General features: G+C 51.1%; 9 protein-coding genes across 9 annotated transcripts; 7 read left to right on the top strand and 2 right to left on the bottom strand.

The window, feature by feature from the left end:
- Positions 1 to 3,166: 3,166 nt before the first annotated feature.
- Positions 3,167 to 4,858, top strand: AKAW2_12028A (uncharacterized protein; the record flags this gene model as incomplete). Its single annotated transcript, XM_041684578.1, has 1 exon — positions 3,167 to 4,858. The coding sequence occupies one exon, from the start codon at positions 3,167 to 3,169 to the stop codon at positions 4,856 to 4,858; it is 1,692 nt and encodes a 563-aa protein (XP_041538748.1).
- A 439-nt stretch (positions 4,859 to 5,297) lies between these two features.
- Positions 5,298 to 6,076, top strand: AKAW2_12027A (glutathione S-transferase family protein; the record flags this gene model as incomplete). The annotated part of the gene is made up of 2 exons (XM_041684577.1): positions 5,298 to 5,450; positions 5,513 to 6,076. 2 exons carry the CDS (start codon positions 5,298 to 5,300, stop codon positions 6,074 to 6,076), a joined length of 717 nt encoding a protein of 238 aa, XP_041538747.1.
- Positions 6,077 to 6,513: 437 nt separating this feature from the next.
- On the bottom strand, positions 6,514 to 8,406 carry AKAW2_12026S (glycosyltransferase family 2 protein; the record flags this gene model as incomplete). The annotated part of the gene is made up of 4 exons (XM_041684576.1): positions 6,514 to 7,086; positions 7,145 to 7,270; positions 7,317 to 7,904; positions 7,957 to 8,406. 4 exons carry the CDS (start codon positions 8,404 to 8,406, stop codon positions 6,514 to 6,516), a joined length of 1,737 nt encoding a protein of 578 aa, XP_041538746.1.
- Positions 8,407 to 8,652: 246 nt separating this feature from the next.
- Positions 8,653 to 8,988, top strand: AKAW2_12025A (uncharacterized protein; the record flags this gene model as incomplete). Its single annotated transcript, XM_041684575.1, has 1 exon — positions 8,653 to 8,988. One exon carries the CDS (start codon positions 8,653 to 8,655, stop codon positions 8,986 to 8,988), a length of 336 nt encoding a protein of 111 aa, XP_041538745.1.
- Positions 8,989 to 9,760: 772 nt separating this feature from the next.
- Positions 9,761 to 11,065, top strand: AKAW2_12024A (acyltransferase family protein; the record flags this gene model as incomplete). The annotated part of the gene is made up of 1 exon (XM_041684574.1): positions 9,761 to 11,065. The coding sequence occupies one exon, from the start codon at positions 9,761 to 9,763 to the stop codon at positions 11,063 to 11,065; it is 1,305 nt and encodes a 434-aa protein (XP_041538744.1).
- Positions 11,066 to 11,834: 769 nt separating this feature from the next.
- On the top strand, positions 11,835 to 13,221 carry AKAW2_12023A (uncharacterized protein; the record flags this gene model as incomplete). The annotated part of the gene is made up of 2 exons (XM_041684573.1): positions 11,835 to 12,242; positions 12,289 to 13,221. 2 exons carry the CDS (start codon positions 11,835 to 11,837, stop codon positions 13,219 to 13,221), a joined length of 1,341 nt encoding a protein of 446 aa, XP_041538743.1.
- A 303-nt stretch (positions 13,222 to 13,524) lies between these two features.
- Positions 13,525 to 15,493, top strand: AKAW2_12022A (phytoene desaturase family protein; the record flags this gene model as incomplete). Its single annotated transcript, XM_041684572.1, has 4 exons — positions 13,525 to 13,552; positions 13,604 to 13,725; positions 13,769 to 14,284; positions 14,363 to 15,493. 4 exons carry the CDS (start codon positions 13,525 to 13,527, stop codon positions 15,491 to 15,493), a joined length of 1,797 nt encoding a protein of 598 aa, XP_041538742.1.
- Positions 15,494 to 15,788: 295 nt separating this feature from the next.
- Positions 15,789 to 17,100, bottom strand: AKAW2_12021S (uncharacterized protein; the record flags this gene model as incomplete). Its single annotated transcript, XM_041684571.1, has 3 exons — positions 15,789 to 16,450; positions 16,498 to 16,932; positions 16,986 to 17,100. The coding sequence occupies 3 exons, from the start codon at positions 17,098 to 17,100 to the stop codon at positions 15,789 to 15,791; spliced, it is 1,212 nt and encodes a 403-aa protein (XP_041538741.1).
- Positions 17,101 to 20,026: 2,926 nt separating this feature from the next.
- On the top strand, positions 20,027 to 20,983 carry AKAW2_12020A (uncharacterized protein; the record flags this gene model as incomplete). The annotated part of the gene is made up of 1 exon (XM_041684570.1): positions 20,027 to 20,983. The coding sequence occupies one exon, from the start codon at positions 20,027 to 20,029 to the stop codon at positions 20,981 to 20,983; it is 957 nt and encodes a 318-aa protein (XP_041538740.1).
- Positions 20,984 to 21,316: the final 333 nt, after the last annotated feature.

Raw genomic sequence — 21,316 nt, 5'->3', positions numbered from 1 at the left:
ATAGAGAACGAAAACTAGGAAATGATAGGACCAGAGAATTATTTTCACCACGTTATCGGAAAATAAGACAGACCGGACATGTGGGTACTACTACGCTACATTCCCCGGAATGTAACCGAAGTCCACGCTAGCTGGGATTCCGATAGGCACACGGATAGTATGAGTTTCGATGTGTTTCTATGGGCTTGCGAGATTGGGGTGAAAATCCTTTCATTTTACAGCAGCGGATTCTCCCGACCTGCTCGATCAATCGTGGCTGTTCTACATTCACTACAAAACCAGCCATAGTGTTCTTCACCAACACCAGGAATGCGTTGTATGTATTTTCTATGGCGGTCTACATGACTGCCCAAGATGATTCTACATCTTGGGCTTCAGTACAATCTTTGTGTGACTTTGAACTGTGATGCTGCATCGGCAGCACCGTCGGAGTCGCCCGACTATCCCGGAAGCGGCAATGATGGCCTCCGTCCGACGCGTCGGCCATGACCAGGGGCCCCTGTTCAATGGGGCTTGGCGACACGCTATAATCTTATGGCTTGCCTTGGGCGATGCTTGATGCTGCATTAGCACAATTTGGGATTAATGGAAATCGGGCGCATGGCAGGTACTGCCATGATCTGTGTCAGTAAAGCAAGGTGCCCGTATCCTGAGGTTTGTAGTGTAGGGTAGACAGTTTCTAGTTACACAAGTGGGGATTGGCGTCCAAAGCAGATCTTTAGTTGGCTAGCTGAACCGTGTTACTGCCCCGACCTTCCTGTTCGAACCATGCTGCTAGTGGCCCAACCGAGGAAGTTACTCTGTACAATTAGGAGTAAGAAGTGGCTTTATTGTACAAGGCAGGCTCGGATGTATACCCCATTATGCCAGATCTGCGTGTATTGTATCCATGTAGCAAAGAAGAATCTACATCACAAGTGAATCACTAAACGAGTGTTTTCACCGTGAAGCATACTGGGTACTGAGCGCCAGAACGAATATGTTGTCAAGATCCTGAAAGCCAGCTGAGGCTACTACGAAGCGCGCAGGATGTGTGACTGCGACGGTGCAGATCGCTCCGAGCCTTGTGCTGCGGGAATTCCTACCAGTAGGCTGCTCGGGTTCCGACGCTACCCCAGTCGTAGGATAGTGAATCCTACCGCAGAGCCGAGACGAGGGCGTGGGCTTTGAGTTTCCTGAAGCCGAGGGCCCGGCATGCATATGGACAGCATATGTTACTAGACTCGAATGCGACAAATAGCGCAATGGGTCTGAATATCATATGATAATCAACGCTGCAGGCGGAACCGGTTTGGATGGCTGTCTGCGTGGATGGGAAGGGGATGATGCACAGTGGGTCGCAACTCACTCAATGAGAATCGCCGATGAAATACTTCGTTGCGGTCCACCGATTTAGTGCGATGGAGGGAGCGGGGGCGAGAAACGCGGAGCACCAAAAGGAAACATGGTTACGGAAATGTTGTTCCTCCCACTCGAGTCTCGACTTATCTGCGAATGAGACTACGTGGGATGATTGATGAACTCACCTATGGTCTCGAAGGCGTTGATAGAGGAATGTTGTCCATCTGACCAGAGGGAGAATTGGCGGCTATAGAAATTATCCGGACCATGATGTGCGTGAACCTTGTTGAGACGTATCATACTTCTTCCCCTAGACGCGATGTCGTTCCTTGGGTCGACTTTAGGTGTGGCGCCGGGTTGCATCGGGAGGCCGGGATGCGAGGCCAGGCGGCACAAGGGAGACGGAATAGCTGCATGGTTCTCCAAGCCGATAGAGGTTGTACGTGTATGGATTAGCTTCACAGCCAAGAGGCTAGACACCGGATTACAAGGACCGACCCGATATCATCCCCTATACCATGAGAGAAAGCATCTGGCAGCGACCACATGGACCATGACGTTGGGGAACAATATCAAAGCGTAAAGTGACGTTGTCAGTTGACACGCGAGCTGAGCCCTGCGTCATGGTGGAGGGGAAAGACATTCTCAAATTGCCGTGGAGGGGCGCGGAGAAGGGACTGGGGATATGGAGGGTGAAGGAAGAAGGAGGTGGACTACTGTTGTTAGTAGCAGACTACTTACTTTGGACTGTGTAGGTTCTGGTCGGAGAAGGGCGGCAGAATGCAGGCAGAAACCAGTTGGCCGCCTGACTAGACCTATTTGGGACGATTGTCAGAAAATTACTGCGAAATCATTGGTCTTCTCGTAGGTGAAGCCCTGACGTCATGGCTCACCGCCGGCCCCGGCCGACAAAAACTCGTGCCGATCGGGTTAGCCTGAGCAGGTGACCGTGCATTGCTTTTGCATCTTGTACTACAACGGAGCATGTCTACTCCACAGCCTGTCGCGAAGTCCAGAGAAACCGCCTGCATGGCCACTTTCTGAGCCATTCGGGAAATCCTGTCCTGTACCTTGAACCTGGCACATCGGGCTGCACCTCGGCCGTGTGGTATGTGTCTATCCGACCTTTTCCCGCCTCGAAGGAAACCGACTCCAGTGGTCGCCACGCAATCAGTACTTTCACACAATCACAGCCACCCCAACACCTCCGATTTAGATGCATAGTCTCTCGCCGCCGTGGCCAATTGTACGGAAATTTATGTGGTTAATACAAAGCACTCTTGTACTTAGCATGATGGTCCGAGCTGAACAATTTAGGAGTCCCCGCCTCTGATTGGGAACCCCAGCTCCTGGTCTGACGGGCCGGAACTATGACGCCAGCGAGGGGAGAAGATCTCTTCCGCCGAGCCCCGACGGCCATCGTTATCAGGCTTCTTTAGCGAACGGCTTCTCGGATTACCCTTTTGGGATACCCATCCTTTGCCATTTGCTAATGAGACTCCCATGGGTAAGCCCTCACGTCATGCCACTGATGGCAGAGATCCGCTCCGCACTCCAGGGTACCAGGTGCCCCGGAGGAAGAATAATGTACCGGGGTGCAGGCGAAATACCTTCCACAAGAGATCAGCGATCTATAAAGATCCCTCACATCCCATCTGGCAATCAATCGTCACTCCAGCATCATTCTCAGTCCAATCAACCTCCTCTCCCTCTCACCTTCCCGAGAAACTGATTGGTCTTTTCTATTATCTTTATCTCTACCTTCTCCACCCTGCATGACAAGGGTTCTCATACTGTCCTAGGGTGCGCCTTCTACTCCATCATCATGACGGCCACTGAGCCCACGCCGCAGAACGGTGCCCCTGCCGATCAGAGTATGTATGACGAGAAGAAGTCTGGCAAGACAGGCGATGCTCTCAGAAACCTGACCCGCCGATCGGAATCGGACGATCCCTTCGCCCAGCAGGCTGAGCATGCCTCGCAGCCAACATCTGGAAGTGATACCGATCTGTCCAAGAAAGAGCGATCTGACGGCAAGCGGGAGCTAACTGAGGACGATTGTTACAACAAACTTGGCTTTTGCTTCCCTTGGTACAAGAAATGGACCATCCTAACTGTGGTCTTCATGGTTCAAATGTCCATGAACTTCAACACGGGCGTGTACTCGGATGCTCTCACGGGCATTGAAAATGAGTTCAATGTTAGCGCTCAAGCGGCCCGTGTCGGGCAGATGATCTTTCTGGTTGCATACGCCTTCGGTTGTGAGTTGTGGGCGCCCTGGAGTGAAGAATTCGGGCGCTGGCCGATCATGCAGCTCAGTTTATTCTTAGTCAATATTTGGCAGATCCCTTGCGCCTTGGCACCTAATTTTGGTACCATTGTGGTTTGCCGTTTCCTGGGTGGTCTGAGCTCTGCTGGCGGTTCCGTCACCCTGGGTATGACTGCAGATATGTGGGAAGTTGATGACCAGGGGTTCGCGGTTGCATACGTCGTGCTTTCTTCAGTGGGCGGGTCTACGATTGGACCCGTCTTTGGTGGATTCATTGGGCAGTACCTCACGTGGCCATGGGTATTCTGGGTGCAATTGATCGTCGGAGGCTTCACTCAAGCTCTGCACTTTGTGTTGGTTCCTGAAACTAGGGCGACCATCCTCTTGGATCGCGAAGCTAAGCGCCGCCGCAAGTCTGGCGAAGATCCCAACATCTACGGCCCTAACGAATTGAAGGAAAGCCGCCTGAGTGTCAAAGAGGTGTTGAGGATCTGGAGACGTCCGTTTGAGATGTTCATTCGCGAGCCCATTGTCCTTTGTTTGTCACTCCTATCTGGTTTCTCCGATGCTCTGATTTTCACCTTCACCGAATCCTTCACGCTTGTTTTCGATCAGTGGGGCTTCAACACCCTCACCAATGGCCTGGCTTTCTGTGCCATTCTCATCGGCTATGTCATCGCATACCTTATTTTCCTGCCGGATGTCTGGCGGCAACGCCAGATCCGCAAGAAGGAAGGCAATGCTGCCCGTCTTGCTGAGCGCCGTCTTCTTCTACTCCTGTTCCTAGCTCCCCTCGAGCCCATTGGCCTGCTGGGTTTTGCATGGACGTCTATCGGCCCTGCCTATGCTCCTTGGATTGCTCCCCTCATCTTCGCCTGTCTGATCGCCATCGCCAACTACTCCATCTACATGGCTACGATTGATTACATGGTCGCTGCCTACGGTGCCTATTCTGCCTCTGCGACCGGCGGCAACGGATTTGCTCGTGACTTCCTCGCTGGTATTGCGACCATGTATGCGACTCCTCTGTATGAGAACATTGGCGGCAAGTTTCACCTGGCCTGGGGCAGTACCCTGCTGGGGTGCATTGCCGCGTTGGTGGCCATTCCCATCTACATCTTCTACTGGAAGGGCCCCGAAATTCGTCGTCGCAGCAAGTTTGCCCAGACGCTAGCCGCCGATCGCGAGAGACATGCTGGTCGTCGGGCCAGTCGACTTCGTCGCGAGTCGCAGCCGTACCCTGTCTAGTAGTATCAACACTGCATTACGATAAATTTCCATGACATTTTACGTGGCTACGAGCACATTATATACCCCGCATGCAAACTCATCTTGTTATCATCTATATAAATGTTCAAAGTATAGGCTAGATAGGTTATACCCCGATTGTGCAATATAACGTCTTTGATGACGAATTTCTTGGTCTTTCTGCGTGAGTAGCGATGTAGGGTCTCGGTGAACAATTGATAGGCCCGAAGTGATGCCATCCAGGCGGGAAATCACCCCGGCGGGCAGGCCATTAATAATCCCGTCGGACGTGTAAGCTTTCTTCCTCCCGCGTTTTCCTCCCCGCCGGTTCCATCTGCCGATGCCCCGCTTCTGCCGGCCTTTTTATACCCGCCGGTCCCGCCTCTCGTCTTCACCACTTGACAGCTGTTAACTCCCTTAAACGAGACACATATTCATCATGTCTTCCCCCAAGATCATTCTCTACACCAATCGCACCTGCCCCTGGGCTCATCGCGCCCACATTGTTCTCCAGGAGCTTGGTCTTCCCTTCGAAGAGGTCACCATTGACTTGGACACCCCACGCGAGCCATGGTATCTGGAAGTCAACCCGGTATGTCCGACCTTCATATCCACCTCCCACCAATATTAGCTAACCAACGTTCTCCATAAAAGCGCGGTCTTGTTCCCTCCCTCTCTTACAATGGTGAGGTTATCACCGAATCCGGCATCGTCGCTCAATTCCTCGCCGACGCATACCCCTCCCACCTCGTGCCCCCTTCAAACACCCCCGAGGGTGCTCTGCAGCGCGCCCGCATCGCCTTCTTCGTCGACACCTACTCCAGCAAAGCTGCCCCGCACTACAACGCTGCCCTGCGTGGTGCTACCGAAGCCGACCGCAAGGCCGGCGTTGAGGGATACGTAGCTGCTATCAAGAAGGAGATCGAGCCGCTCCTGTACCAGGGATTGGAGGGGAAGGAGCACGGACCTTTCTTCGGTGGTAGTGACAAATTGACTTTGGTGGAGGTGCTGCTTGGTTCGTTCCTAATTCGTCTGCACGCGTTCGCGGATAAGGAGGCTGGACTGATTGATCCCGCAATCTGGGAGGGATTGGCGGAGGCGAAGAACTTCAACCGTTGGGCGCAGGCTACTCGGGAGCATCCTAGCGTCAATGGTATCTTCGATGCTAAGGCGTGTGCTGACAGGACGAAGAAGAAGCTTTTGGCGAACAGGAAGTAGATGTTATGTTGAGCCATTGTTAGGTCGATCACGAAATATATACCTCCAAAGAATCATTACAGAATCATTCATGAACGAATGTATGTTCAGTTACAGACCGTGGGTGAAGCTAGTACTTACTAGTATAACTAGTCTAACGAATGGCACAATACTGATGAGAAGCGATGGTACCATTGTTTGTATAGTAGGCTGATCAGGTGACCGGGAGACATGTATTGACGTCGCGTTTCTTCAACTCCCTTCTCCGTTGCCATCATACCTTCAACCTTGAATTGGTATGGCATGTCTATCATTCTTTTGAGGTTGTCTTTCGCAATATTTACTGACTCTTCTACTTGTCAAGGACATCATACTCAAGCATATTTATACTCCTGGTATGTCGGCCCAGGGAAGCCTTCATGGCCACCCCGTTCATGCAGCAAAACCAACAGCTCGGCTCACTTCGCGACAACAGTCCACCACCCACCCACAATCAACACGGACACAATACCCGCAAGGATAAATGCCACCACGTCAGCCGAACCTGGCATCAGCGACGTTGCAACATACCTCCCCGAGGCACCGCCCAGGATGGCCATCCAAAAGACAAAGAATCCGACCTCCCAAACCTTGAGTCGCAGCATCGAATGCCTCACCTCTTTGTTGGCTCTCATAGTCGTTCCCCAAGAGTCATGGAGGACTGTAAGAAAGCTCCATACCTGAATGGCAGGCAACGGCACATGATAGAACAGATGTGCGGGAAGACTCCACATCCACTCCTTCATAGTTGGTCGGTATGGATTACGAAGCACAAGGTAGGAGATTGTCAGCCCCAGGCGATGGGTGTAATCCTGGAATGAGAAGGCTCGGATTAGGAGCATTCCAGAACAGAGGTACAGGACAACAGTTAGGGGCACAACGAAGGCAGCAAATTGTCGCCGTAGGGCGCCGAAGAACAATATCGGTGAGTGCATCAAGTACACGCTCGGTCTGTGGAAACTTTCGACGTGCACCGCTCGGCCCCAGCGAACCTGAGTATATTAGAATGATGCCTTTTATTGGGCGGGGTACATTTGTTGGGACACATACCTGCTGTAACAGCCACCTCCTGAATGTTGTGGGTGACTCAGTGGCAGTCATAACGTCGGATGCGAAAACCACTCTCCAACCTTTGAGAAGGAGTCGTGTGGTCAAGTGTCGATCCTCGTTAACAACCTACACGGTTAGTCTATGCTCATATCATGGCGTGGAATATCCTCACCATCCAATGCCCGAACACACTTTGCTTGTACCAAGCCAGCAACTCCCCACTGACTGCAGAAAACCGAAAAGCGGCAGACGGTCCACTTTGGCAGTCATTTGCAGCAACAGCACCAGTAAATGAACGTGCCAGATACAATTCATTCAGGTAGACCGCGTTTCCAAGCTGTGTTATAACTGTTTCATCTTTGTTGTGGATAGTGAGTGCCGTGCTAGCACCCCCGATTCCCGGATCTGCAGCACATGTTGCCATCGTACGCGTTAATGTATCGGGCATCACAATTGAGTCTGAATCCGATGTCCACAAGAATTCGATGTCGAGGATATCTGAGAGCACCAAGGAGATTATGAAGGAGGTGAACATGATTCCCTTCTTGTGCATGTGCGGCTGACTAACACACAGTTTAGAAATCCCCTTCTCGCCGACCAGAGTGATACCACTCTTCTCGAGAGCCCCTCTGGCGACGGAACAGCATTGAGCGATAATCTCAGCATCGGTTGTCTTGGAGGATCTTGCTCGATCCATCTGCATGGCAATCTCTGCTAAGGGGATATCTAGGTGCATCAATGCAGACTTTTCCGGGTAAACCTGGTAAAGGAATGTTAATAAACCATTACGCAAAGAGAGGATAATCACTTACATCTTGAAAGACTTCAACCATCTCCCGATCCTCTTCTGCATCCCCGTCGATACATACAAGAAGGAATCTGCAATTCTGGGCCTGCAAATAGCTCTCCAATGCCTGTTTCCACAGGGTAGGCTCTTCCCTATACCCAACAATAGCGGCAACGCAGTCCAACTTTTGCTCGCTTGACTTGCCCTTCTCAGCAAGGCCAAGGTTACCGTTTTCTTCCTGCAGAGCTGCATCTCTGCGTCTCTTGTTGTTTCTCCATCGACAGTACTCGGCCAGAATTATACTGACTATCATGTCAAAGGTCAAGGGTTGCTTAAGATACATCAAGCCGTAGAAGTATACCGCGGCTGCAACAATACAACCAAGGAAATTGAGAGTTCTTTCAGCCAGGGACACCAATCGCTGACCAGAGCCCATGCCACTGTGTGGCTTCAACGGCCTGGGTATGTAATACATGATTGAAGAACTGTAAGGCTGTGAATAACACAAAACGGGCCAGACCGTGAGACTGGAAAGCGCCAAAGAAAAAATGTTCTCTCAGGGGTAATCTGACAACCTGTCCTACCCTCTTGGTTGCATTATATGTGAATTGAGTCGGTGCCTGATTATGGTCCAGGTGGCAATGCAAACCACATTGTCTAGAACAGTCATAAGCCTCCACCCTCATTTTTCGACGGATCATGGCGTGCCCACCTAGTGCTGATGCCAATACGTTCGGATATCCTGTCATCTTGGAGGCTCCTAGCATGGTGTTGCGCAGGCCTGAATATGGAAGTGATGAAACATGCCGTGCGAACCATCAGCCCACGTCGGGACAAGCTACGCAGTCCTCAGGTGGCTCCAAACGACAGGCTCACATTTGGTGCACCAGTACATGCACATAGACTGTCACATCAGCGCGAGGGAATGTCTCATCAAGAGCAAGGGATCGCAATGCCATCCAACACAGTGGGTGCCAAGATATCTAGTATCAAATTGTTCAAGGATGCACGGATTTTGACCTCCAGCTTCATGGTCGCCAACCATGAGTCAATGTGATATCCTGTGAACCAACAACCAATATTCACTGTGATTGGGTACGGACATCACCTACCTCAATAATGACGCGGAAGTCAGCATAGAATTGCGGAAGGTGTGTCTTTGCATCTTACTCCACCTCTCAATGTCCAGCTTATATGGTTCATTGCATGATTCGGCGTAGGGATTGGGATATTCTCAGGTCTTGCCTATCCCCTTTTCAAGCGTTACCTATATCATAAGAGACCATGGAAAACGTAGAAAGAGCCATTGTGAGCACTCTGGTCAGCTAGACCAGAGCCCATTAGGATGTGCCGAGGACACTAAAAGATCTATGATCTACATAAGCTGCGGGGGATTCCACAATTCGCTCGTATCCAGATCCTACTGATACGATAGTGGCTTATATTACTATCAGATTATGCTGGGCAACCCGAACTGTGTAGCCCGGGCTTAGTATATTCGGAGTCGGTATTTGATGGCTCCCCTTCGGACAACGGATGACCCTCTCCGTGATCTTCACATACCCGTCCTATAACCAAGAAAGTCACCAACCTTGTGATCATATTTCTTGGCTATGCTAGGTACCATATTCGCTTATTGTTTGATAGGCAGGATCTGTTTGCCGATTCAAAGAAAGCCGTGCCACGGCCGATCCTTCGTTATTACGCGGGTCCAAGTTGTTTGGGCTGCACCAAGGCCAGCCTTCTTAAACCCCTCACTGGGCGGAAATGACACAGCACACCTAATCCTTTGCTCCAAGCACATCTGCCTCTTTCATCCAATACACACTATGGCATCAGCAGCTTCGGTCAAGCCTCGGGAAAATTGGCTTGACGGCCTGAGAGGCATAGCTGCGGCGATCGTCGCCTGGTTTCACTTCACGGTGGGAGAGATGAAAACACCCTACCGATCATTTTGGGCTGTCCCCGCGGATGAAAATCGGAATCCCTTCCAGTTACCGCCGCTTCGCTTACTGTTTGCTGGACAGTCCATGGTCCTTCTCTTCTATGTGATCTCAGGCTATGCTGTGTCGACCTCCATAATCCGACTCCGTGATGATGCACCGGCTCAGTTCTATCGAAAACTTACCTCTTCCGTCTTTCGCCGCGGGTTTCGCCTTTACATTCCCGTTCTGATCCTTTGTGTAATTTGCCATATGTCTCTTTACATTGGCCTATTCAACTGGTTTCCGGGTGAGCTGGAAGGGTGCTCAGGAGCGGAGCCTTGGTCAGCGCTACAACCTCATCTGAGTTGTCTTACCATGACCTTTCTGACTACTCTTCATTTAAGTGGACCGTTCTATGTGACGGGGTATAATTTCCACTTGTGGACAATCTCATATGAGTACCAATACTCATTGGCTGTTTATCTGATCATACTCGGCCTCGCATCCATCAGGCCTAAAGTGCGGCTGGTGGTAATTGCCTGCCTGAGTGCCACTTTCATGTGGTTTGGCTCACCTATATTATCGGCATTCATTGCCGGTCTCCTGTTTGCGGAACTCGATACTCTGCGCGAGGCGTCCTGGAGTCTTGGTCAGAAAATCGAACCGACCACAGTTGTCAGAAATAGTGCGAACATTTTCACCGGTCTGCTCTTCGTGAGCGGAATATACCTCCTGTGCCTTCCGCAAGATCCGACTTTTCCACCCGACTTCTGGTTTCAGTCCTACCTAAAGCTGCCGTTCTATGTGGATCCTGAGATCCGCATCCGGGGCTGGCACGCTGTCGGAGCGATCCTCGTTGTTGGGACGCTCAGGCGTCATCGATTCCTGCGAGTTCCGCTAGAATCTCGCCCCGTGCAATTCCTCGGCACAATCTCTTTCTCACTATACCTGTTTCATCCTTTGTTCATTATGGTCATGCGCAATCGCATCCTGGAGGCTGTCTGCCACTATCTGTGGGGGGCGGATTTCTGGCAGACGCAGCATGATGAGTCCGCCTGGTATGTCATATTTCTGGCGTGGACTGTAGCCGCAGTTGCTATTGGTCCCTCATTAATCCTAGCGTCAGTCTACATGACCAAGATTGTAAATCGGAAGTCGGTTGTATGGTCGTATAAAGTCGAAAACCTCGTCAGCGGTGCTGGCAAGTGACCGCACAGTGGGTCTACAGAAATAGTAGAACGTGTTTATTTTTTCTTTCTTTGCCTGAATTGAATCATTCAGGACAACTTTGAAGGATATCGACAGGAGGGGTGGCTTTGATTTGGGAGCAGAAGATCTTACGTGGATTAGCGTTAGTCGGCATTCGCCCGCAGCATGAAGATCATCACCTAATTTAGCAGATCTGCACTAATTCAAGCCAGCCTTTCTGATGCATCAGCTGTAGACGGCGATCGTGATTGGACAGCCTTGTCAGCACAACTGGATTACCCTTTTTAACTCACCTCCCATTCTCCCACTATACTCCCGGCCTGGTCGGCATAACTCTGAAAGTGGTTCTCGTGCCTGACATTGCATATAAATGCAAAACTATCACCGATGTTGTCAGCACGGGCTCGTAACCAACTTCAAGGTACCGAATCCGTGTCCGAGCGGGAGCCGCACATCAGGCGTGCCAAACTGTAAGCTGACAGGAAGGGCTCGGCAGAGGATCGAGCACAGGGGCAGTGCATGAGGAGAACGCAATAGTTAATGGAAGGTGAAGCGATCAATACGATGGCCTAGTCTTCAGTTAGATCCGCAGTGGCCAAGTACGGCTATGCGTCATCGCTGGGGCTCAGCAAACAGATTCGGTTCACTGAGGTACACCGTTATGAACAGAAACAAGCGGGATATCCAGTTGCGTCCTACTGAACTCAAATGAATATACCTGGAAAATCTCGAGGGTATACTGGAATCCTCAACAGCTGCTGCTACTACAATGCGGCGCATTCTTTTGTCGCTTCTACTATCTCTTTCGCTCCTCTTCATCTTCTACAAAACCAAGCACATCGGAGACTACACCATTCGAGTTGCCACGCCTGGATTGAACCCGGGGAAGCATATAACTGTATCCCCCACCAAAAGCGACCGATTTCGTCCCCTCAGACTGACAGAATGCACCGACTCAACCCCCGGATACTATGCACCATGTATGGCTCGGACACTACCGAATGTAGTATCCGCTGAGGAACTGATCTACCCTGCCTTTACCATAAGCCCTCCAATATTCGCTACGTCCCGTCCTCACGATGCGGAACGGTGGTGGAACACGACGTGGATGATGTGGGAACGGGCTTATGAGATGAAAGGTCGAGTGCGTTATCCTGAAAAGCACGGTCAGATATATGTGAGTGTGCACATCTCTACATAAGAGACAGATACTTATATTGCAGGTATTTGAAAATGTTACCATATCTGCCTCTACACCCTTCGACAAGTGGATCATGCAAGCCTGCATGTCCGGCCTCGCTACAACCTCTCATGTTGTACCTAGTAGCGACGAGCCCACTCATGACAGCGTGCTGCTGGCAAACTTCCCAGACTCGTGGTCGATGCAGCACTTTCTCGACCGCGGCATGCGGGCAGTGGCTCAATCTCGGGACCATCAGACACAGTATGTAGCTACTGGGCGCGAGGGACACAAATCTGTCGAAGAGTTTTGGTCATACCTCGGATATCCTGCAGACCGGGTGCTGCATAGCGATACAACCTTTGTGGCATCGCAGCTTATATGGAGCTGTCGTGCACCACTTATCCATCCGTGGCTAACACAGAGATCCCTTTCGCTCCTCAGTCCTGATAGTCTTCAGCCTGTAGAAAAGACAAACCGGAAATTGATTTTATACATGACACGATCGAACGGGCTGATCCTGAATGCTGGCAGAGAAGTCCTCAACGAAGATATTCTCCTAGCAAATATCCAATCACTTCTCAATAAGAGAGGGAAAAGGGAAGAACTGAAGATCTTCAACCACAAGGACTTTCCCAGCACCGACGCGCTGATGCGTTACGTTCATCAGAACGTGAAAGCAGTGATTGGTCCCCACGGAAGTGCTCTGCATAATCATTTTTGGGCTGCCGATGATACACTGTTGATCGAATTTATGCCCACGTCCAGACCGGACTTTGCTTTCTATGAGGCCGCAATCATGCGGGATCAACCATATGTGGTACTGATGATGGATCCGGTGGATGATCAGCATAACATGGAGGTAGATGTACCTGCTGTGATCGAGATTTTGTCAGAGAGGTTGGACCAGCCACTGGAGATGAGCGAGCGACTGAAAGTAGCGTATGATTGGGAGGCGGAAGAGCTGGGAGTTTAATTAGCTTGTTCCTGTATGTTACACCCGGATTACCCGAAAGTAAGTTCGGTTGTCATACAGTCTAGGCGTCTTTATGTTGTTTTGGGTTTACGTTTTCCTGTTGCTGCTCGGTCTGAGCCGTGGATACCAGTTCGTCTGCCTCGTCACCCACTTGCTCTGTCGTGGTGAATGCCAGATCCCTTGAGTATAAAGCTTATGGCATCTCGCACATGGTTTACTGTATGACATCAACTCCCAGCTGTAAGAGCTAGAGAATCAGACAACTACCTTTACATCCTAAAGCGCCTGTTCTCTCTTGGCTCAATGGAGCCTCCCACTGCCATAGTAGTTGGTATGAAGCACATTTATCTTCTGCACCCCTTTTCTAACTATCAGCAACCAGGTGGTGGTGCCGGCGGTGTCGCTGTTGCAGCGCGCCTCGCCAAAAAGGGCTACAAAGTGACGGTGGTCGAGAAGAATGCAGATATCGGGGGACGCTGTTCTCTAATGCAAGAGGATGACTACGTGCGTCCCTATATATATCCCAAGGCAATACTAACAGCTGTAGCGCTTCGACCAAGGCCCTTCCCTTCTCCTCATGCCGTCCTTCTTCCACCAGATCTTCCATGACCTAGGCACCTCCATCTCCGATGAGGGTATCAGTCTCCGCAAATGCGACCCCAGCTACCGCATCTGGTTTCCAGATCACGACCACATTGACTTATCCACTGACATTCCATCGATGAAAGAGCAGATAGAAGCTTACGAGGGACCGCACGGATTCGAAGGATTCCTACGCTTCCTGGTTGAATCCGGTCGACACTATACCTTGTCCTGTGAACATATCCTGCACCGTAACTTCGCAACCATCTGGAGTCTCGTCCACTGGGATCTCCTCCTCGCTTTACCCAGACTCCACGTCTTCGAGAGTATATATACTCGTGCGAGCCGGTACTTTCACTCCGATAAACTCCGCCAGGCTTTCACCTTCGCCAGTATGTACCTGGGCATGAGCCCGTTTGATGCTCCAGCGACGTACTCTCTGCTACAGTATACGGAGGTGACAGATGGCATATGGTATCCTGTTGGTGGATTCAGAACTGTGTCTCCCCCTTTCATCAGCCTTCTACTATCCAAGGTCCCGACTGAAATATGAATATAGATCCTCGACGCCCTCGTCAAAATCAGCATCCGCCACAACACCGCATACATCCTCAACACGCCCGTAACCTCCATCGCCCTCAGCGACGACCACAAGCACGTAATGGGGGTGCATCTCTCCAGCGGCAAATTCCTCCCCGCAGACATCGTAATCATCAACGCGGACCTAACCTACGCATACAACAACCTGCTCCCGAAAACCACATACAGCGAATCCCTACAAAACAAGCCCACCTCATGCAGCAGCATCTCATTCTACTGGGGGTTAGACACCACTCTTCCGAACCTCCAATCCCACAATATATTCCTCCCTCCCTCATCAAAATATAAATCCAGCTTCGACGCTATATTCAAAAACCACCAAATCCCCGAACATCCCTCATTCTACCTACACATCCCAAGCAGAATCGACCCCTCAGCCTCACCACCAAACACAGACGCTATCGTCGTCCTAGTACCCGTGCCCCACCTTCTCTCCCCAACAACATCTTCCTCCTCCTCATCACCAACATCCCCATTAAACCCCCACAACACAACCGCCTACTGGCACACCACCACCCAAACCATCCGCGCCCTGATCCTCTCCACTATCCACGACCTCACAGGCAATGACATCGAATCACACATCGTATGCGAAAGGATCGAAACCCCACTAACCTGGACAGACAAATACAATCTGGATCGCGGGGCGATACTCGGACTTTCGCATTCATTTCTCAATGTGTTGTGCTTTAGGCCCAGGATTCAGCATGAGAGTATCCAGGGGTTGTTTTTCGTTGGTGCCAGTACGCATCCTGGGAGTGGGGTGCCGGTTGTGCTTGGGGGGAGTGGGGTTGTTGTTCGTGTTATTGAAGAGTGGGTTGGGAGGGTGAAGAGGGGGGATATAGGGAGAGGGGTAAGGGGGGTGTGGGTTGGTGTTGTTGTTGTTGTTGTGGTGGTGGTGGTGGTGGTGGTGGTGATGATGCGGGTGGAGATGGGGATGAGGATGGGTGAATGGTTTTGTGGGCTTGAGGAAGCGTGGATGGAGAGCGGCGATGAGTCGACTTGGCGGGTGTTGCTGTGTGCTATTCTGGGGATTGGGCTGGTGCGGAATTTGTGTCTTGCTTGTACCGGGGTACCTGCTGAGTTGTAGACTCTTCTTTTCCTGGGTGGTGGGGAGAGGCAGAGTGTGACTGTGTCTGTCTGTGGTATTATAGGGTAGCCTTATCGATTGATATAGCAGGATCTTTATAGTGTTTGTCGTAGGCTGATTCAATCCGCTGTAGGACAATTGTATGTTCAGTGTGAGCGTTATATGTACATTTACACTCAATATTACAATTAAGTACATTATAGTCATACACCTTTCAAATATAGATCCGAAGAAGTATATACCACATCAAGCATCTCGCGTGCCACGTTCTTACTTGAAACCGTGTACCACCCATCTAGGACAGACTCAGCGCAACCACGGCACCGACTGCCGCGAGAACCGATCCCTCCATCACGCGCTCGCCATACCCAGAAGCGGCACTCTTCTTCGTGCTGCTGTCTCCACTGCTACTCCCGCCGGTGCTACTGGCTCCGGAGCTGGATCCCGAGGCGGTAGCCGAATCCGACATCTTGGTACCAGCAGTCATGTTCAGGCCAGTATCCTGCAAGTTGTAGAGAACGGTGCTGTTGCCGGAGAGTTCAATGGTGTCTGACAGACCGCTGTCGCTGGTGTACACGTAGGAAGTGTCACCCTTGTCGATAGTTCCAGCCGGGGCAGGGTAGCACTCGATCGTGATGTCCTTGTACTGCGCGTAGAAGTAGCCGTACTCCTTAATATCCGTGCTATCCCAGTCGATCAAACCACCAGCCCATTCAATGGTACCCAGTCCCTCGGCTTCCGAACCACCGGGCCAGATGGACATCTCCAGCCGAGACGGCGTCTGGGGGTACTGGTAGACACCTGAGGTAGCGTTGTAGGTGGAGTTCTTGGTCAGTGTGCGCATCACGGTGCCATCGATGAGCCATTCCAACACGTCGGGCTTCCAGTCGATGGTGTAGGTGTGCCATTCGTCAAAGGTGTTGCCGTTAGACACGGCGGTGTTGACTTCATTGGTATCTGGAATGGTCAGTTTGAAACACGAGAAAGACAAGCTGCGAACATACAGTTTTCTACACCCTGGAAGTAAAAGTTGGTCTGCGCGCTCGACAGATTGTATCCAACCCATTCAAGGTCGATCTCATCAAAATCATCCGACATCAGAATGAAACCCGTCACGACACCTTGCGTCCGGCTGCTCTTGATCTTGGCCGACACCTTCCCATACCAGATGTAATGGTTGAGGGAGTACAGACTGCCCGTCGTGCCGTTGGGCATCGTCAACCACAGACTATCATTCTTGATCTTGGGGTAGCCGCTGTACACCCAATCGTATTCGGATGCGTTACCAAGGTAGTGGTCGTACAGGACTGCATTGTCCATGCTTGTGAACGAGTAGGTCTGGTTCTTGCAGATGGGCTCGGGCGTGCAGCTGTCGAGCGAGTACGATTCAAGAGGGTTGCAACCTCCCAGGCAGTAGGTTCCTACACCACATTGTCCACCTTGAAGATAATATGTCAGAATATGTGTGAATTACGAGGCATGGTGTGCTCACTGTAGCAGCACGGGTACTCTTCCGGACACTTGCTGTCGGTGCTGCAAGTCGGGGCAGAGGCCGAGGCGGTGGCCGCAGCCAGACAGGCCACGAACCATGCAGGAATGTGGCGCATATTGGGTCCGAACAAGAATGCTATGCCGCAGTCAAGGGGTGTGGCAGAGGACTGCCAAAAAGGACTGCCGGGGAGAATACACTGGGCACAGTGAAAAGATGAAACAACAGCGTAGTTTCAGTAGCAAAGGACCGGCGGGTTCAGCATTATATTGCGGGAAAATCCCGCATGTCATTGATTCCCCGAACCGACCGGTCAAAAGGGGGAACGTGTGGGACAAGGCGACAGCCAAACGATAGCAGACCGAAAGCCCGCAGATATCGCTTAAGCATATTGGAATTGGATAATCGCATACAAATTTTTTGAGTAGGACGGACCAACTAACCCGAAAAGTATTGGTGAACAGTGGCAATGACGAGTGGTATCACTTTTATGGGTACACTAAATGTCTTGGAGAGGCCCGCTGAAGATAACATGTTGATGGCGCTCGGCGATACCATGGTAGAGACGGGTCATATCTGGGTCAGGTCACCGGGGGGGAGTCTCATCACAGTAAATCATAAGCGAGCTCGCAGCCCTCCATATCCGCTACGCAGGGACATTTGTACTTCATTGTGACCTTCCCCGGTGATCGTACGTCAGAGCAATTGGATCGAATCTGCACGAATGGCAGGTCTTCATGCTGGGGAAATTGTTTCACGCCTGCCGAGGGCGACCAATCCGAGCTAGGCAGCAGGATTCTCCTGCGCCATTGTTGGGTCAAGCTTTGCTAGTGGCAGCGCTAGTACAGACTAACCAGCGCCATCCCAGGGGTATTGCGCGTCTCCGTCATTTGTTATCAGAAAGCGGTGATCAATATTTAATTCTAAACAGCGGCGTAGGAGATGGACTGATATGGCATGTAGCCCCTGCGCCATGTTATTTCGCAGAGTGTTCGTCTCGGTCCTGCGTAGATCAACGGGGCGCCGAAATTGAGTTGTCCGCTTCCTGGGGAAATGTTTTATGCCGAAAACAGCCGCTATTCCGAACGGCTTGCATTTTTCCACGGTGGGTCTGGCCGTCGGACTTCATTGGCGATGATTCTTCAGTATTTATCCATGTCTCACCCGGGATCAGCTGGTCAGAAGATGTCCCTGATTCTCTGGTGTTCTAAAGTTCCCGCCCGAATCCGGTCACACCGTTAGCGAGATGACTCTGGAAAAATATGCAGCCGGGGGATGTACTAAGTGATCATTCACCGTAGTGGGCCAAAGATCTCCTAACACCAATTGGGTGAACTGAGCAAAGCCATGCCTGATTCATCCACGTTCTTGACTCCTCGTGCACCCCCTTGTCAGCTTTCCATGAATCACAATTCGGACCAGCTAGGAACTCCGGATGCGATGCCGAAAGCCGTCCCAAAGCTTGGCTAAAGCTTGTCTCAGCCATAAACTCAGTCAGCTCCTGATGTCTCACAAGCGTTCATTGACCGTGGAACCCAAAATAACTAAGACATGTTCTACCCACGCTAGTTCGGCCTGTCATAGGCAGTGCTGAAAGACAGAGTAGCACGTGTTTCGCTCCCTCAAATAGATCGTAAGATGCTGCTAGCCCTTAATGACGCTAAAACTGTTCTCGTCGTCCACTCAAGCTGTCCAGTTAAGGGGCAATATAGAAGATGAAATATAACCAGCTTTGAAAGAGGCGTACCACTAGTCGGAAACCAGTATCTTCCTCCGATGCACCCTGTAAGTTGCGGGGAACCAGAGGAACGCCTGCGCGTCTCCAACTGGCACCGCATGGGCTCATTTTTAGGCTGCAACTATTCCTTCAATACTTGCCCTTGGTCAGCTATCGTTTGGTTGTGTATCGGAAGACCCACCCTTTTGTAAATCATACGGCTTCTTAATTGGAAACTCGTCCTTGAGAAGCGACCTTGGTAGATCGAGAAACACCCCTCGTAAGGACCCAAATATCCGAGCCACCGCAATCCAATATTGAACCCGGTAAACACTGGGTTTGGAGTATGTGTAGTTGGATAGCCATGGGGCATAAAATCGATTTTTGTTATCGAACGATGGAAAGGCAAGGGCGGGGTAGATGGAGATGGAGATGAAGTGAAAGAAGGAAGGAACAGATCAAAGTATCGTCGCCCTCGTGACTCGATCACCTGCGGATCAGGTGATTCCCCGGACCAATTCTACCAACAATCATGTCCAGCTATAGTACTTCTATCTTTAAGATCCTATGACCATGCATTCCACTACCCTTCATGGGCTAAAGTACCACAAATTACCAGCTCGGACAAGCCATGACCAGGGATCCCTAACCCATGGTGAGCACCGTGCAACGGAGGTACTAAAGTTTGCTCAACGTGTGCCATGGCCAGCACGTCCATCCCTATGATTTTCCTAGGTATGTACTGACAGCTCGATGATATTGTCAGAAACCTCTAAGCTGAACCGACATGCTGGGAGTATATGCACGAGCTTCATAGAGATAGAGACGCTGTTTGCTGGTGAAGACAACGGGTGTGAGGAATAGCTATCGTCAGCATTCAGTTGATAAGCAACTTCATCTGACTTGATCGCTCACCCAATTGGGATGAAATGTCAGATCGGCCACAAGAAAATGTTCTCAACGCTTTTGTTGGTAACCAAACTCTGTTGGATCCACTTACCCTCCGCATGTCCCCGCAACCACTTAAGATCGGGCATGCGGCTGACGGCCCGGAATAAACTCTCAACGTTGAACGCCGTCGCTACAGGTTTATTGCTGGTTGCAAGTGATTGTGTATCCAGCCTGCCCCTATAACGCTTCAATCTGCTGTTCTCATCCTTGGGGAATAAACGTTGTCCTTACCGCTTACGGCCCAACAGTTCTAGTTGTCGGCATATCGGCATCCCGTTCTTTCCGACCGTCAGATTATATACCAGCGTCCCAGGACATTCATTTTGGAGCATTTCGATCACACCCGAGGGAAGATTTGCAACAGAGTCGCGCAATCATGAATATACCTCTTACCACTCCCGAAGTACCGCCACAATTCCTCAAGTTGGCGTTTCTCGTCGGACACATCCCCCAGCGCACTCTGGCAGCTGAACCGCGCGTGTCCTACACTCTGTACATCCCTCCCACACATTACAATCCAGACCCCAACCGCGTCTCTAAATCCAGCCCTTACGACAAAGCCAAACTTCCCTTGCTGGTTAATATCCACGGTACGAGCCGCAAAACCTCTATCCGACCTGAGCAGGCCTTCTTTGCGGAATCGACACCCTGTGCCATCCTCGCCCCGCTTTTCCCCGCGAACATCGATGGACCGAATGATCTCGACTCATACAAGGTGCTGCGTTCAGCGACATTGCGCTCCGATCTTGCGCTTCTGGCGATTCTAGATGAAGTGGCTACAGTATGGCCTGGAATTGACACAGAAAAGGTCTTCTTAGCGGGGTTTTCTGGTGGAGGGCAATTTGCGCATCGGTTTTTCTACGTGCACCCGGAGCGACTAGCGGCTGTGAGCGTCGGTGCCCCGGGCAAGGTCACTATGCTTGACGAGCAACTGGCATGGCCAAGTGGGATTGCTAATTTTCAGGAGGTGTTCGGTAAAGGTTTAGAAAAGGATATTATGAGAAACGTGCAGGTTCAGCTAGTCATTGGAAGTCAAGACGTGAAGGTCCATGGGGGAAAGGAGTTCTGGGAGTGGGCGAAGAAAGTAATGGCCCAACGAATGGCTGCGGAAAAGGCATCCGAGAAGGACGGTGGCAAAGAGAAGATGGGAAAGCGGGAGGTAGTGATGATGGACCAGGGACGATCGCAGTCGCTACAGCATTTGCAGAGCAGTTGGCAGGCAGACGGTATTGAGGCTCAGCTGGACGTGGTGGATGGAGTGGCACATAGCTCGGTGGGAGTGCAGGAATGTGTACTAAGCTATCTGCAGCCACTGATACAAAAGCGCGGCTGAGGCCGGATGGCAAAAATGGAATAACCAATCCAAATGGTGGGATGTTACCGATGAGAGACTATGCCAACACTCGGAAGTGTATGTCGGGAAATGGCCGGAGATCTCCTGACGCGGGGGATTCCCGTTCCCCGCATGTTGCTTCGCTTTTAGCGCGCTTATCAATCACCTTGCCTGTTAGCCCATTCACCAAGTCTCTCGCGCTCCTTTATAAATACCTCTAACTAGCTATTGTGCAAAAGTACACTTCAAGTACAACCTCGAACTGACCTGGCAAGAACCTTCCACTCGGTCTGCACTCGGAATAGCGCAGAATACCGACCAGCATCTCACCAT

The sequence above is a fragment of the Aspergillus luchuensis genome, chromosome 1 (genome assembly GCF_016861625.1).
Source record: "Aspergillus luchuensis IFO 4308 DNA, chromosome 1, nearly complete sequence".
NCBI classification, from domain to species: Eukaryota; Fungi; Ascomycota; class Eurotiomycetes; order Eurotiales; family Aspergillaceae; genus Aspergillus; species Aspergillus luchuensis.
This window is presented reverse-complemented; position numbering and strand designations above follow the sequence as displayed.